Below are 13,473 nucleotides of genomic sequence, written 5' to 3'. Positions count from 1 at the left end.
ATTGCTCGAGTCGCCCCCACGTGTCAGTATGACAACTGACAGCTAGAAGGGGCACGCTTCCTTACTGAGACGGCTTGCACATCAACATGGCCAACAGGCCTATCAGACGTGTCTCCTGTTTCTGCGGTCAATAGATATATGAGGTAGCAATGGTTTGTCAGGGATACGTTTCATGGGCCCTTCTATTCTGACCAAAGACCTGTGCATAGCCGTTGCATACTACACCAGTGGGAAGTTTCTGATGAGAGTTCGATGGCGCTTCCAGAAGTCAGTCTGTTAGATTTCCCCCTCATATGATCTATCGCGGTGAAGCCAGAAACGAACCTGTCATGTCTCTGACCTTTGTTACTCTCACGAGCTCTTAGGCGTACAGGCACAAGAAAATTCCCCGAAAGGGGACACAAGCCTATGCCAAATACGCTCGCCCCTCCTGCCCATGGAGTGGCCATCAACGCTTTGGCATTCATGTACCATTTGATTCAAGTTACGATTGCGCCAGTCTTGAGAGAACCTGGAGGACCTGTTGGGCGTTGTGCCCTCCATATCGTCAACTAGCGTAGTATGACTGCACCCCGATCTCTGGAGTACGATGTCAATGACCTGAGCCACCATAACTTTGCATGATCTATTCTACTCTTTTGTCATGAGTAGGCATAAGACTCCGGTCGAAGTCGATGACCTTTTGGCAATTATCACCGTCTCGCGAAATTCATGGCATCTGACGCGACCAGCCGACGGCTCGGGCAGCGACGCTCTTCCGGGGTCGGGTCTTCTGTCCACTTAATCGAAATGGCCAGTGATGGTCCTGTCACTGAATAGGGAGTAACCAGTCAACCAGGAGTTGCAGAAAGGGTAGAGGCAGGGCCCAGCAACGGGTTATGGCGTTTCTTGAGTGAACACCGTCTTGGTCTGCAGCATTTGGGCATTTGAGGCACTGTCTGGGTATCTCGGTCTTCCTGATTCGGACAAAATGACATCCGTACCTAATTTTGAAAGATGAACATCATATTTGGCACCTTACCAAGCTTATCGGACCGAGCTCTGACGAATTTGGAAACGAATGATTGTCCAAACCGGTATCAGAGTAGATGAATTCCTTCCTGGTTCTCAAAGCTTGGTTTCAGATGATTGTACGATTTCGGAGCGGTATGACAGCGGCAGTCCATGGCGAGTTAGCGTTTCTTTTGCACCAGGCGCAGCCAAGGACACAAAACGGCTCCCTGCATCGAATTTCGGGCGGTGTCACCGTTCTTCCTCCCCCGTTGGTGTGGCATGAGTCTCGTTGCCCGCGAAAAATAGCTGTGTTGTGTAGAGAGGCAGTGCTTTTATGATTAGATTTGAGGATTTTAGATGTTTGATCGAATCCAGCCTCACAAGGTACGAAGGAATGAAATGCAGCACTGGCCATACCACACGGGTAGAAGCCAGAATCCTGGCTTTGAGCGTGGTGTAAAGACCATACCAGAATGTGGCCAGAATACCGACTTTCATATTTTCAGCGATGCTACACGATGATCAACGAAGGTGCCCATCGAATGCTATAGCAGGCACAACAAGCTGTAAGCTAATCTGGCGGTGAGGCGGAGGTCGATGCCTCGTTGAGTCCTCTGGTGGTGATACGGTCCGCCTCAGTCAAGTTATTCTCGAATATGGTGAAACCAGGAGAATAAACAAGTGTTGTAGGCTCATCCCATGGAGACACACAGGCATCTGGCAGACACTTACCCTCATCCTAAGTCGCACACTTTGACTCGGCCCGCTTAGCCCAGGCTGAGACCGGTGCATGTCTGACTTCGAGCTTGACAGGCTCTTTTCGGAGAATAAGCGACCGCGATACCACTAGAAGAGGCCCGGCCTCGGATGCTTTTCAAGTTGCCGCAATTTCTATGAGGAAAGCTCCTGTTCGGGAGATTTGTGGCACGTGTGGCACGAGCCGAAGCGTTAATCAAACGAGGAGAGTAATGGTTTGCTATCCTTTTATTTGTTCTGTAGATGTTTTCATTCCATCTTAATCAAAATAAGATCCTGTTTGGCCTGAAGAGGTCTTGAGCCGAAAGTAAGTTTGCATAAGGGGAGCCTTGAGTTCATCCCGTCTTTGAGCGAACCGGTGAGGCGAGGAGTATCGGGTTTGACAGAAACGAATTCATGTCTCTTCCTGAAACTCGACAGATTTTGCAGAGAGACTTTCTTTGTAAGGAAATCGAGTGTCAAGAAATGTGTAAACAATCGGCAATTCAAAGCCATTACCTAAATACCTTGGTCAACCAGACGTCTCTTCCACTCACACCAATTTACAACATCATGTGCCGGGTCACGAGGTCTGGCGTTTGGAAAGAGATGAGTTGGCCTGAGGCACTGATGCGCGGCCCCACGACGGGCGGGAGTGGGTCGCCAACGTCGCGTCCCTGTAAGATTTGTTTACAATAGGGACCCTTGATTGTCACAACAACATAATAAGGTAGGACTGTTTTAATTGTTGATGGGAAGTCTGGCACCTTTTATTTCTTCATTTTTGTTATCGCGACTCTGTACGCGAGCATCACCACTCGCTCGACCTGGTCGTCCTTCATTCTTGATCCCACTGTCCTTGTTTTGTCCCTCATTGAGACCCTTGTATTCAAACTCATTGTCCTTAAATCCTGCCCTGGCGCCCCAAGCCAGATTCTTTGCCCTCACTGCAAACAACAACAAGATGGACTCCGATGCGTCCATGTTCAGTCTTGGGGAGGAGTCAGATGGCTATGTCCCTGAAACCGTAAGTAATCCTTTCTTTTACCCCTCTTTTGTTGGCACAATAAATCGGTTTGCACATTGTGTGCCTATTTCTCTTCCTCCATTTGCCTACTTTGCCTGTCAGACCGCATCGCATTCTTTCAATCCCTCTCTTCAGACTTATTTACATCAAACACATTTCTCGCCGAACACTTGCGTATCTGCACTTTTGCACAAACATAACCTGACATTTCCTCAACAGAAGGCGAAACCCAAAGCCGCACCAAAGAAGGCTGCTGCGCGGCCGCCCGTCAAAAAGATGGTGCAAACAACCCTTAAAACGAAGAGCGCGCCCAGAAAGCGCCCAACACCGGAGAGCGATGACGATGATATAAGCATTGCCTCAGGTTTCTCAAACACACCTCCCAAAGCTAAGAAGCAAAAGAAGGAACCTGCAGTCAGCAAGTCTTCTGGTGCGCCCTTGGAGGAGCTTGAGAATGATAGCATGGTAATTGACAGCCCCGCCAAACCTGGCAAGAAGAAGACGGCCACCGAAATGTACACGAAGCTGTCACAACTAGAGCACATCCTCAAGCGACCTGATACATACATCGGTTCTGTTGAGAGGACGGAACAACAGATGTGGGTTCTGAACAAAGAGAGCCAGTTGATGGAGTACAAGAACGTCAGCTTTGTCCCTGGTCTTTACAAGATTTTTGACGAAATCTTGGTCAACGCTGCCGACAACAAGCAGCGCGATGGCTCCATGACTTACATGAAGATCAATATCGATCGTGAGAACGGTGTGATCAGCGTCGAAAACAACGGAAAGGGTATTCCTATTGTTATTCACGAAAAGGAGAAGATCTATATTCCTGAGCTTATCTTCGGACATCTGTTGGCGGGTTCCAACTTCGACGACGACGAGAAGAAAACCGTTGGTGGTCGCAACGGTTACGGTGCCAAGCTGTGTAACGTCTTCAGCACTGAATTCAACCTTGAATGCCAAGACAGTGAGCACGGCAAGAGGTACAAACAGACCTGGAGAAACAACATGCAGACGATGGAGAAGGCCAAAATCACCAGCAGCAAAACCTCGGACTTCACCCGAGTAACCTTTAAGCCCGACTTCAAGCGTTTTGGTATGGAAGATGGCATCGATGATGATCTCGAGTCTCTCCTTCACCGTAGAGTTTACGACATGGTGGGCACGATCCGAGGAATCAAGGTTTTCCTTAACGGCGAGCAAATTAAGATCAAGGATTTCAAGGCCTACTGTGATCTCTATGCCAAGTCCATCGCCAAGGAGAGAAGCACAGAAGAGGGAGGCGCTCCGACCTGTACTGTTGAGATGGATAAGGACAAGTCGCATCCTCGATGGGAGGTTGGTTTCGCTGTTTCTGATGGTACTTTTCAGCAAGTTTCCTTCGTCAACTCGATCGCCACAACAAGCGGAGGCACTCATGTCAACTACATCGCCGACCAGGTCACTGAAGCTCTTCTCAAGGCTTTGAATAAGAAGCGCAAGGGTCATGCTCTGAAGCAGAGTCACCTGAAGAATCATATCTTCATCTTTGTCAACTGTTACATCAACAATCCAGCTTTTACTTCGCAAACAAAGGAGCAGATGACTACCAAGCCGAGCCAGTTTGGTAGCAAATGCAAACTGGGCGAAGACTTCCTTAAGAAGATCGCAAAATCCGATGCCCTTCAAAACATCTTGGATTTTGCTGAGAAGAAGGCCGACAAGATGTTGGCCAAGGGTGATGGAAACAAACGAAGCCGAGTCAACAACGCAAAGCTCGTCGAAGCCAACTTTGCTGGCACCAGAAGAGGTCACGAATGCACTCTTATCTTGACAGAAGGTGACTCTGCCAAAGGTTTGGCAGTTTCTGGTCGTGCCATTCTCGACCCTGACCGCATTGGTGTTTTCCCGCTTCGTGGAAAGCTTCTTAATGTGCGAGACGCTTCAGTTGACCAAATTATGAAGAACGCTGAAATTCAGAACATTAAACAGTTCCTGGGTCTCAAGCACAAGCAGACGTACACGGACACGAAGAATCTTAGATATGGTCATTTGATGATCATGGCTGATCAGGATCACGACGGTAGTCATATCAAGGGACTTCTTATCAACTTCCTTCAGGTTCAATTTCCATCGCTTCTCAAAATCCCTGACTTCTTCCGAGAGTTCATCACACCTATTGTCAAAGTTTGGCAGGGTCCCAACCCCAAGAAGCCCCAGCGATTAAAGTCATTCTTCACACAGCCTGAATATGAGGAGTGGAAGGAAGATCACAAAAACGAACTCACTCGATGGCACTCCAAATACTTCAAGGGTCTGGGAACAAGCTCCAACGAAGACGCACAAGTCTATTTCACCAACCTCGATGACCACTTGAAGGAATTTGACACCATGAAGCCAGAGGAAGCTGACCTACTGGAGCTGGCTTTCTCCAAGAAGAAAGCAGATGCCAGAAAGGAGTGGCTTGGTAATTTCGTGCCGGGCACATACCTCGATCACTCAACCAAGTCAATCACATATTCCGACTTTATCAATAGAGAACTTATTCTCTTCAGTATGGCTGATAACATGCGATCCATCCCGTCCGTGCTGGATGGCTTCAAGCCTGGTCAGCGTAAGGTCATATATGCCTGCTTCAAGAGAAACCTGGTCAAAGATAAGAAGGTCGTTGAATTGGCTGGTTATGTCTCTGAGCAGACTGCCTACCATCACGGTGAACAGTCTCTCCAACAGACTATCATTGGCCTGGCCCAGAACTTCGTCGGTTCAAACAACATCAACTGTCTGGAACCCAGTGGAAACTTCGGTTCTCGACTTGCCGGTGGATCTGATGCTGCCAGTCCTCGTTACACCTTCACTCGTCTGTCTCCATTCGCCCGCAAGATCTTCCACCCCATGGATGAACCAAACTTGATGCATCATTATGAAGACGGCAAGAAAATCGAGCCAATGGTGTATGCTCCAATCATCCCCATGGTTCTGGTAAACGGTGCCGACGGCATTGGTACAGGTTGGAGCACTTCCATTCCCAACTATCACCCGATGGATATTGTCAAAAACCTGAAGCGTCGAATGGGTCGCTTGGACGATAACGATCTTGAGGAAAGGCCCTTCGAAACCATGATGCCCTGGTTCCGTGGCTGGAAGGGTACACCCGAAGTTGCTGGCCCTGACCGGTACAAGTTCAATGGTATTGCCTATCACAACGAACAGAAGGATAACGAAGTTGTCATCACCGAATTGCCTATTCGTATGTGGACCGACGATTTCAAGGGCAAACTGGAGAAGATTATCGCCGGTGTCGATGGCCCAGCTTGGATCAAGGATTACAAGGAATTCAACGATCACAGCACCGTTCACTTTGAGATCGCTGTGGATGATAAGCACATGGGCAAGGTCCTTGAAGAAGGCGTCCTCGAGCGCTTCAAGCTGACCAAGCAGGTCGCCACCTCCAATTTGGTTGCTTTCGACACCCGAGGCATGATTCGCAAGTACGAGAAGGTGGAGGATATCCTTGAGGAGTTCTATCTATACCGTCTCGACATGTATACTGACCGAAAAGTAAGTCCTGATCCGAATTTTAGACGACCCAGCTAACTCTCGCAGAAACATTGGTTAGGCGTATTCCATGCAGACTATCGCAAGCTCAAGAACCAAGCCCGATTCATCAAAGAAATCATAGATGGACAGCTTGTGGTTGGCAAGAAGAAGAAGACCGTGCTGGTTCAAGAACTTCGAGATTGTGATTACGAGGCTTTCCCCCCTGGGGGTGAGAAGAAGAAGACCGCAGATGAAGAAGATGATGATGCCGATGAGAACCAGGACGTGGATGGTGATTTGGAGGGTGGTGCTCGCGACTATGACTACCTCCTCTCGGTGAGTACTTGTCGTCTTTGAATACGTTCAGTGAACTAACGTTTTGCAGATGCCCATCTGGTCCCTGACAGCTGAGCGTCTCGAGAAGCTCAAGCAAGCTATCGAGAAGAAGAAGGCTGAGCACGATGAACTCCTTGCCCTCAGTGAGAAGGATCTCTGGTGTCGCGACCTTGATGACTTCATGGCCGAATGGGAAACTCAGCTTGCAGTTGATGCTGAGATCAAGACGAGCATCCGACGCTTGGGCCGCCGCGTTTCTAAAAAGATAGGTGCTGGCACCGCTCGTGGCCGCAAAGTCAAGGATGACGACGAGTATGAGCCTGACAAGAAGGGCCGCGGAAGGCCAAAGGCTGCAGCGTCAAAGGCGACCGTTAAAACAGCGCCCAAGGTAGAGACCAAGAGTGCTCAGCGGTTTGCTGAGATGTTCAGCTCCAAGCCAAAGGTCAAGAAGGAACCCAGTGCTGATGTTATGGAGCTGTCGGATCTTTCTGACGATGACTACGCCGCTCTCAGCCGCAGCAAATCATCCGCACCTGCGATCAAGACCTCCCAGTCACCTCCAACTGAGGCACCGGAGAATCCACGGGTCAAACGAGCGGCGGCATCCAAGGTCAAGACAATTATCGATGATGACTCCGAGAGTGACGATGATCAGATGCTTGGTGATGTTGGCGCCTTGGTCAAGGGCATCGATAAGCCAGCTGGTGACCGCGAAAGGGGCAGGTTTAGTCTACATGCCATGAGCCGGCCAGACTCTAGCCAGGGCAACGCCAGCGTGAGCGGACTTTCCAAGTCGAGGCCCAAATCAGCCAAGGCTTTCGACTTTGATGACGACAGTCCTGACGATACCAACTATGAGCTTCTCGCCAAGTCGTCGCCACACAAGACGGCCACCAAGGATGATCATATAGACAGCTTCCTTTCTGACGATGAGCCTTTTGTTGCTCCATCCAAGTCAGCTGCGACCAAGTCTAAGCCTACCAGCACGGACTCCGAAGACCCAACACCGGCCGGTCTTGCTACTGTGAAGAAGGGTCGTGGTCGTCCCGCTGGCGCGAAGAGCAAAGAGCCAGCGAAGCCAAAGGCTGCTCCAAAAGCAACCAAGACAGCTGCATCAAAGGTTGCTTCGCGTCCAGCAACTAAACAGACCACTCTATCGCCAGCAGCAAAGGCTTACGCTGCCAAAAAGGCTGTCAAGAAATCTGTCCTCGACGACGATTCAGATGAGGATATGGCTGACCCAGACTCGCCCCCTCCTAAGGCTTCCTCAAGAGTGAGACCAGGACGTGCCGCTGCTTCGAGACGACCGATCGTTGTTGACGACGACTCATCGGTCATGCAGCAAGATGATGAGAGTGACGACCCTTTCGAGGTCGACGATGATGAGGATTAGACTATTCGACCTGTAATTGAGCCCATGAAAGGAACGGAGTACTGGTTGTTCTAGAACCACCGCAGCCAGGTTCTTTGCTGTAATTTCTTGTTGCTGAGTAGAAACATTGTGTGGTAACCACTTCAAGCGAAGGGCATATTGATGGAGAGGGGGGTTTGGAATCTGAGTTAACAATTCGGTTTGGGTTCTGGGCGTCAACGGATGTGAGGCATTTGCTATCTGGGGCCTCGGCGTGGTTTTTATTCGATATCCGCATATAAATAGCATTTCACTTTCTTCATGTTAGCTTGTACATGTCTGATGATCCCTGTCCCATTTCAATCAAGTTGAAGCGATCTCCAGAAGCGTGCTTATCGATAAGAGCTTGAGGTTAGCGCGGGGTTCTCATCAAAGAATCCAAGGGTCTCGTCTAGATTTATCATCCCCTACATTCGCCCCTCGTTATTTACTTCAATAAACTTCACACCACAGCAAATCATATTTATCATGTCTTCGGAAGAACCCCAATCTCTGCGCTCTCTCTACGAAGCCGCTGAAGAAAAGCGCCACGCCTTAGACAACGCCTTCGAGGCAACTTCGCCCGCCTACCGCTCCGATCTCGAGGCTGCACTATCCCTCTACTCTTCTGCGCGCGACCAAATCTCAGCTCTTGCCCTTTTCTCCTCCAACGAAGGACTTGAGGACGTTTCTACATCGGATCTCCCTTATCTCCTTCTCGATGCTCACGTTGCGGAGCTCATACAAAAAACCCCCAATCAAAGCCCTGACCAACGCCTTGAGGTCCTCTCCAAGTCTCGCGCCGCCTACGAGCGCTTCCTCGCCACCGTCGACAGCTATGCCCTAGTGCCTAAGCCTTACGATCGCGTACTCGAGCGATATCGCGACGATCCTGAGAGATTTTCTGTTGTTGCTAGTAATGATGCTGCGGCGCGACGAGATGGCAAGATTGCGAATTATCGCGCTGAGAAGGCGCTAAAAGAGAAGTTGGAAATGTTGAGACGGAATCCACGATACCTGGACGATGGCGATGAGGAGCTTGTGCGGGAGCTTTACCTGACGCAAATCACTTTCGCGGTGCATTCTGCGCTTCAGGCGTTAGACTCATTAAACCGTGAGGTGGAGATTCTTGCGCAGGCACCTCGACCGCTTGCGCCTTCAGCTACAAATGCGCCATCTCCCGAAGATCACTCTTCCCGACTTGATCAGCCTCTACGACGTCTACACTCTCTCCCAGCTGGTCCGCTACTGTCTAAACAAGGCAAACCTTTGCAGCCATTTACGCTGCTTGGTTCACGGGATCAAATGTCACGAGATGTGTTTCGCTCAGGGCACAACTTGCCAACCATGTCCATCGATGAGTATCTCGAGGAAGAGAGGAGACAAGGAAATATTCTCCAGGGTGGTGTGGAACCGAAGAAGGTGGTGGATGAGGACGATATGGATGCTATAGATCGTGAAACGTACAAGCAGCGCGAGTGGGATGAGTTCGTTGATCATAATCCCAAGGGAGCAGGAAATACTCTCAATAGAGGTTGATCTGTGTTGGAAATATCGTGCAGATGTTTGGCGTTTAGGTACATGCATAGCAGGAAATGGAAAATACTAGTACATGGAACGACACGATATATGAGCACTCACAAGAGCTATTGACCATTTCACTCAAGACTAAAAGCCAGTGATAGTAGCTATGCCTCCCAATCTATATGCTCAAGTTATTTCAGAGACATGCATTCCCATTCGTAGGAGAGTGCTCAATTTTTGGATTCTGGTGCCGTTACCCCGTTATCGTGTTCCAAAAATCATCATTAGACAACCGTATCATCACTATCATCAGAGTCCCACATGCAGGCATCATCATCACTGTCATCTCTGTTTGAGCTCCAGGCTTCTATTACGGATGCTGACTCGGAATCGGTTGTCTCGACTGTCATGTTGACCGCTTCGCCCATTGTCTGATGATCCGCGGGCATGGCGTATCTGGCGTTCGTGAACTCAACATCAGACTCGCCAAGGGTAAAAGAAGACTCCGACGCGATGAGTCTGTCTTGGGTCATCGAAGCAGCAGACGTACTTCCCCAGACTCGTAGCGCATCCATGTCCTCAATGATGGAACCACAGACACTCGAAGGGGTTGAAATTGTGTAACCTGTATGGAAACCAGGTCCAGGGCCATTTGGTGCCACCAGCAAGTCTGCTGAGGGAATTGCATCCCCAAATACGCCTCCGCTTCCGTCATCATTACCTCCACACCACAGAGGAAGGTATTTGAGTTCGTTTTCGGTGAGTGTGAGGAGTAAATGGCGGGTCAGGTTGAGAGGAGGCCAGAAATTTTCTCGTCTCCACGAAAGAGTTAGCGGCCTCAGTCGATCTTTCACAGCAGCTTCGAGGGCATTTAGTGATACAATAGGCCTGTGTGAGGAACGCATACCCATTTCTGGGAATTCGCGGTCTCCGAGTGCAAGAATACGGCTCCATAACAGATTGTTGAATAGCCTCGGCGTACATGCAAGAAAGTCGTCGAGGGCAATTGTTGCCTCTTGTACTAGGCTGGTGTATGATTTATGCCTGTGCCCATCCAGTTTGCATCTGCTGTGATTCCATCTTCGATTATCCAGTTCAACACCGAGATCATTGTAGGGCACAGCACAGAGTAGCATCTGAATTGGATTAAAGTCCATCATTATGAAAGTCATCTTGTCAAAATCCTTGGGTTCCACGTATGTCAGGCGGTCTCGATCTATTCCGTTGTATGTTGAAAAGCCATCCACTGGTGCTGAGTCTATCGCTTCTTCCCATGCGTGCGTAAATTCGTGAGTCAGGGCACTCATGAGAAGACGAAGCTTTTCCAAAGCAATTTGACTAAGGTGTGTATTTTCCTGTTCGAGGAGCTGCTCAGTTACTTGCAGCTTGGCCCACTCGTCGATGTCCCATGAACCGAACAAATTTGGGTTACTGTAGGTCGTGTTGATGTCTGATACTCTATCGACGAGCGCTTGTGCCCCATGCTGCACAATGTTGCTGAGTTCATCGGGGAGTTGGCCCAGTCGTCTCCCAAATATCGTCGTCTGGCTGTGGGCATTATGTTTTGTTGGGTTGGTGTCAGCCAGTTTAAGAGCGAGCTCGTTGACGAGGATCCTGAAAGCAGAGTCCATTACAGGAGGAATCTTGAGCAGAGACCCAATTTGCAAGGCTTCCTCGGGCAAGACCTCGATGAAAGCAGTGTTCTGGCCGTGCATTATCCATTGAGTAACACGATCGGTAAGCATGGAGCTGCATTCGAAGAGGCAACTCAACTTCAAGATGGTGAACAGTCTCGGAGCTGAATCCAGGATACATCCTTTGCCTTCAATCAACATGAGCAGCCTCACGATGCCATTTCGGTGGCGAATTGGGCAATAATCAGGAATATGCCGATATAGAGGTGTCTCGTACGCATCTTCATTCGTGGCTTTCATCTGCAGAGCACGCTCTGGGTCAAGCTTTAGTTGTTTCAGCCTGTGGCCGGTAGGTGCGTTCCCCTCAATGGGTGTTGCGCTGTCATGCTCGGCGTTTGCATTGACATCTTTGTTGTTTTCTGTGCCTTTCGGCTGTCTGCTGCACTTACAAATATCATCATGGCCTATTCTGCGTGTCAGATGATGCGCTACAAGCTGGGTACAATTACTGACCACAAACTAAGAATGGATCAACGCCATTAAGAATATATGAGCTCCACCATTTAATAATCCCAGGAGTTAAAGATAGCTCGGTCATCTGGAACACCAACTCATCTCCTTCCGAGGGTGGAGTCAGATCAAGCAAATACTTAATACCGTCGGGTAGTTTGTTGACCATCTTACGACGGCGTTGGATTTTGAATTGGTATGCAGGGCCAAGAAGTTCGGCGAATTTGGGAGAACCAGTCTCGAGCAGCTTGCTCGAGTGAACTTGAAACTTCTGTGGCTTATAGACTATGCCATTGCAGTCGGTATAGTCGAGAACGCCTCTATGATGGACAGGATAGTCGATGAATACAAGAGTGTCCCCCTGATTGAGTTCGAAGGACACCATGTGCAGTCGATAGAGTTCAAACAGCCGAGTCTGTTCGACATCCTTTTCTGGTAGAAGGTTCGGCACATGGCTACTGTAGAAATTGCTTGCTTTGTTGAAGTAAGGACCCGTCCAGCTTGATAGAGGGGCTGGTGTGGGTGATAGTTCTTCGAGGGCCATGTCAACATTTGCATCAAGATGTTGATAATTATATTGAGACTGAGACTGCGGTTGTGGTTCACTTTGCTGAGCGGTTTGAGTGCTATGTTGAGGTTGATGGTTGTTTTGATTAACCAGATCATCCCAGGCAACATGTGCTTGTTCGATCTGCCAGTCATTCGGGACATCCATTGTTGTTAAAGAAACGTGGCTCACGCCAACAATTCGAGAAAGTTCAGTACGGTTAATCTCTAGATCAGTTGATATAAGAGAGCAGAGGCAGTTGGAAGACTCGGTTATAGAAAATTAAAAGGTATAGATATGGTTTGGCGTCAAGAATCGCAGGCAGCCAACCCAGAAGCTGTGTCGGCAGGGTGGATCGCGCAGGTTATGTAGGCCAGACAAGGTTGGGTAAGACAGAAACAATATGCGCAGAGAAATAGATATGCAATTGGTCAAAGAGATGTTGATGCTCTGGTTTGTTTGTTGATAGAAAGAAGGAAATAGATGAATGTAAGACGAAGAGTTGTGAGAGAGGAAAGCATCGGGCTGACGGTGGAAAGCGGCAGGTAGCAAGTTTCAATACAGCCCTATGAAAGTACCTGCACATGCCTGTGCATGCCAATGAAATACCTCCATTTTTACCCCTCCATAACCAAGAGCTGATGCCTGAGTGTGAATGTTTGTTGGAGGGGTGGTTGCCTTGAGGCTGCCATGCGATCCAATGATCCAGTGCATTAGGTGTGGCAGCTCAGCCTCCTATACTTACATTTACAGTACTCCGGGTGACACTAAGACTGGAGACCTTCAAACGTTAGGACGAGACAACGACTCTTCCGTTTGTGAGTCAACAAGCAAAACACCACTCAACTGGCATTGTTAGACAAGGATCATGCAGGACAAGTATTGACTCAACAGCTACGTCTTTATCGTATAAGGAAACCTGGAGGATGCAAGCATCAACACCAATGCAGCTTGGTCTTCCCAGCCTGGAATTATGCACGTGTGACCATTCAAGTCTTGCCTGATCTTCTCATAAGTGGCGATAAACAAACGTAGGCAAAAATAACAACAAATTAGACTATTGGATATCAAAACGGGCACCAGTGCGAACGCTAGCGAAAAGAAACCTCCGGTGTTAGTGCTTTTCCTTTTCCAATCTCAACTTTAGGGTAGTATTACTGGAAGCGTTCTACGAGACTCTAAATAAGTAGGTAGATAAGTGCATGGTCACCCCAGTACCTAGTTACTACTAGGTAACCTACATATGTTGAATATC

The 13,473-nt window shown here is 48.9% G+C and overlaps 3 protein-coding genes across 3 annotated transcripts; 2 read left to right on the top strand and 1 right to left on the bottom strand.

Moving 5' to 3' along the window:
• Positions 1 to 2,692: 2,692 nt before the first annotated feature.
• FOBCDRAFT_291659 (DNA topoisomerase) lies at positions 2,693 to 8,284 on the top strand (the record flags this gene model as incomplete). The annotated part of the gene is made up of 4 exons (XM_031179328.3): positions 2,693 to 2,755; positions 2,975 to 6,298; positions 6,344 to 6,613; positions 6,663 to 8,284. The coding sequence occupies 4 exons, from the start codon at positions 2,693 to 2,695 to the stop codon at positions 8,004 to 8,006; spliced, it is 5,001 nt and encodes a 1,666-aa protein (XP_031045215.2). The 3' UTR covers positions 8,007 to 8,284.
• Positions 8,285 to 8,439: 155 nt separating this feature from the next.
• Positions 8,440 to 9,640, top strand: FOBCDRAFT_29053 (TAP42-like protein). The gene has a single exon (XM_031179331.3). It carries the CDS (start codon positions 8,493 to 8,495, stop codon positions 9,540 to 9,542), a length of 1,050 nt encoding a protein of 349 aa, XP_031045218.2. The 5' UTR covers positions 8,440 to 8,492; the 3' UTR covers positions 9,543 to 9,640.
• Positions 9,641 to 9,779: 139 nt separating this feature from the next.
• On the bottom strand, positions 9,780 to 12,386 carry FOBCDRAFT_291653 (uncharacterized protein; the record flags this gene model as incomplete). Its single annotated transcript, XM_031179330.3, has 2 exons — positions 9,780 to 11,625; positions 11,675 to 12,386. 2 exons carry the CDS (start codon positions 12,384 to 12,386, stop codon positions 9,812 to 9,814), a joined length of 2,526 nt encoding a protein of 841 aa, XP_031045217.2. The 3' UTR covers positions 9,780 to 9,811.
• Positions 12,387 to 13,473: the final 1,087 nt, after the last annotated feature.

The sequence above is a fragment of the Fusarium oxysporum genome, chromosome IV (genome assembly GCF_013085055.1).
Source record: "Fusarium oxysporum Fo47 chromosome IV, complete sequence".
NCBI classification, from domain to species: Eukaryota; Fungi; Ascomycota; class Sordariomycetes; order Hypocreales; family Nectriaceae; genus Fusarium; species Fusarium oxysporum.
This window is presented reverse-complemented; position numbering and strand designations above follow the sequence as displayed.

Coding starts and splice junctions, on each gene's coding strand:
- FOBCDRAFT_29053 (XM_031179331.3), top strand. CDS start 8,493: ATGTCTTCGGAAGAACCCCAATCTCTGCGCTCTCTCTACGAAGCCGCT.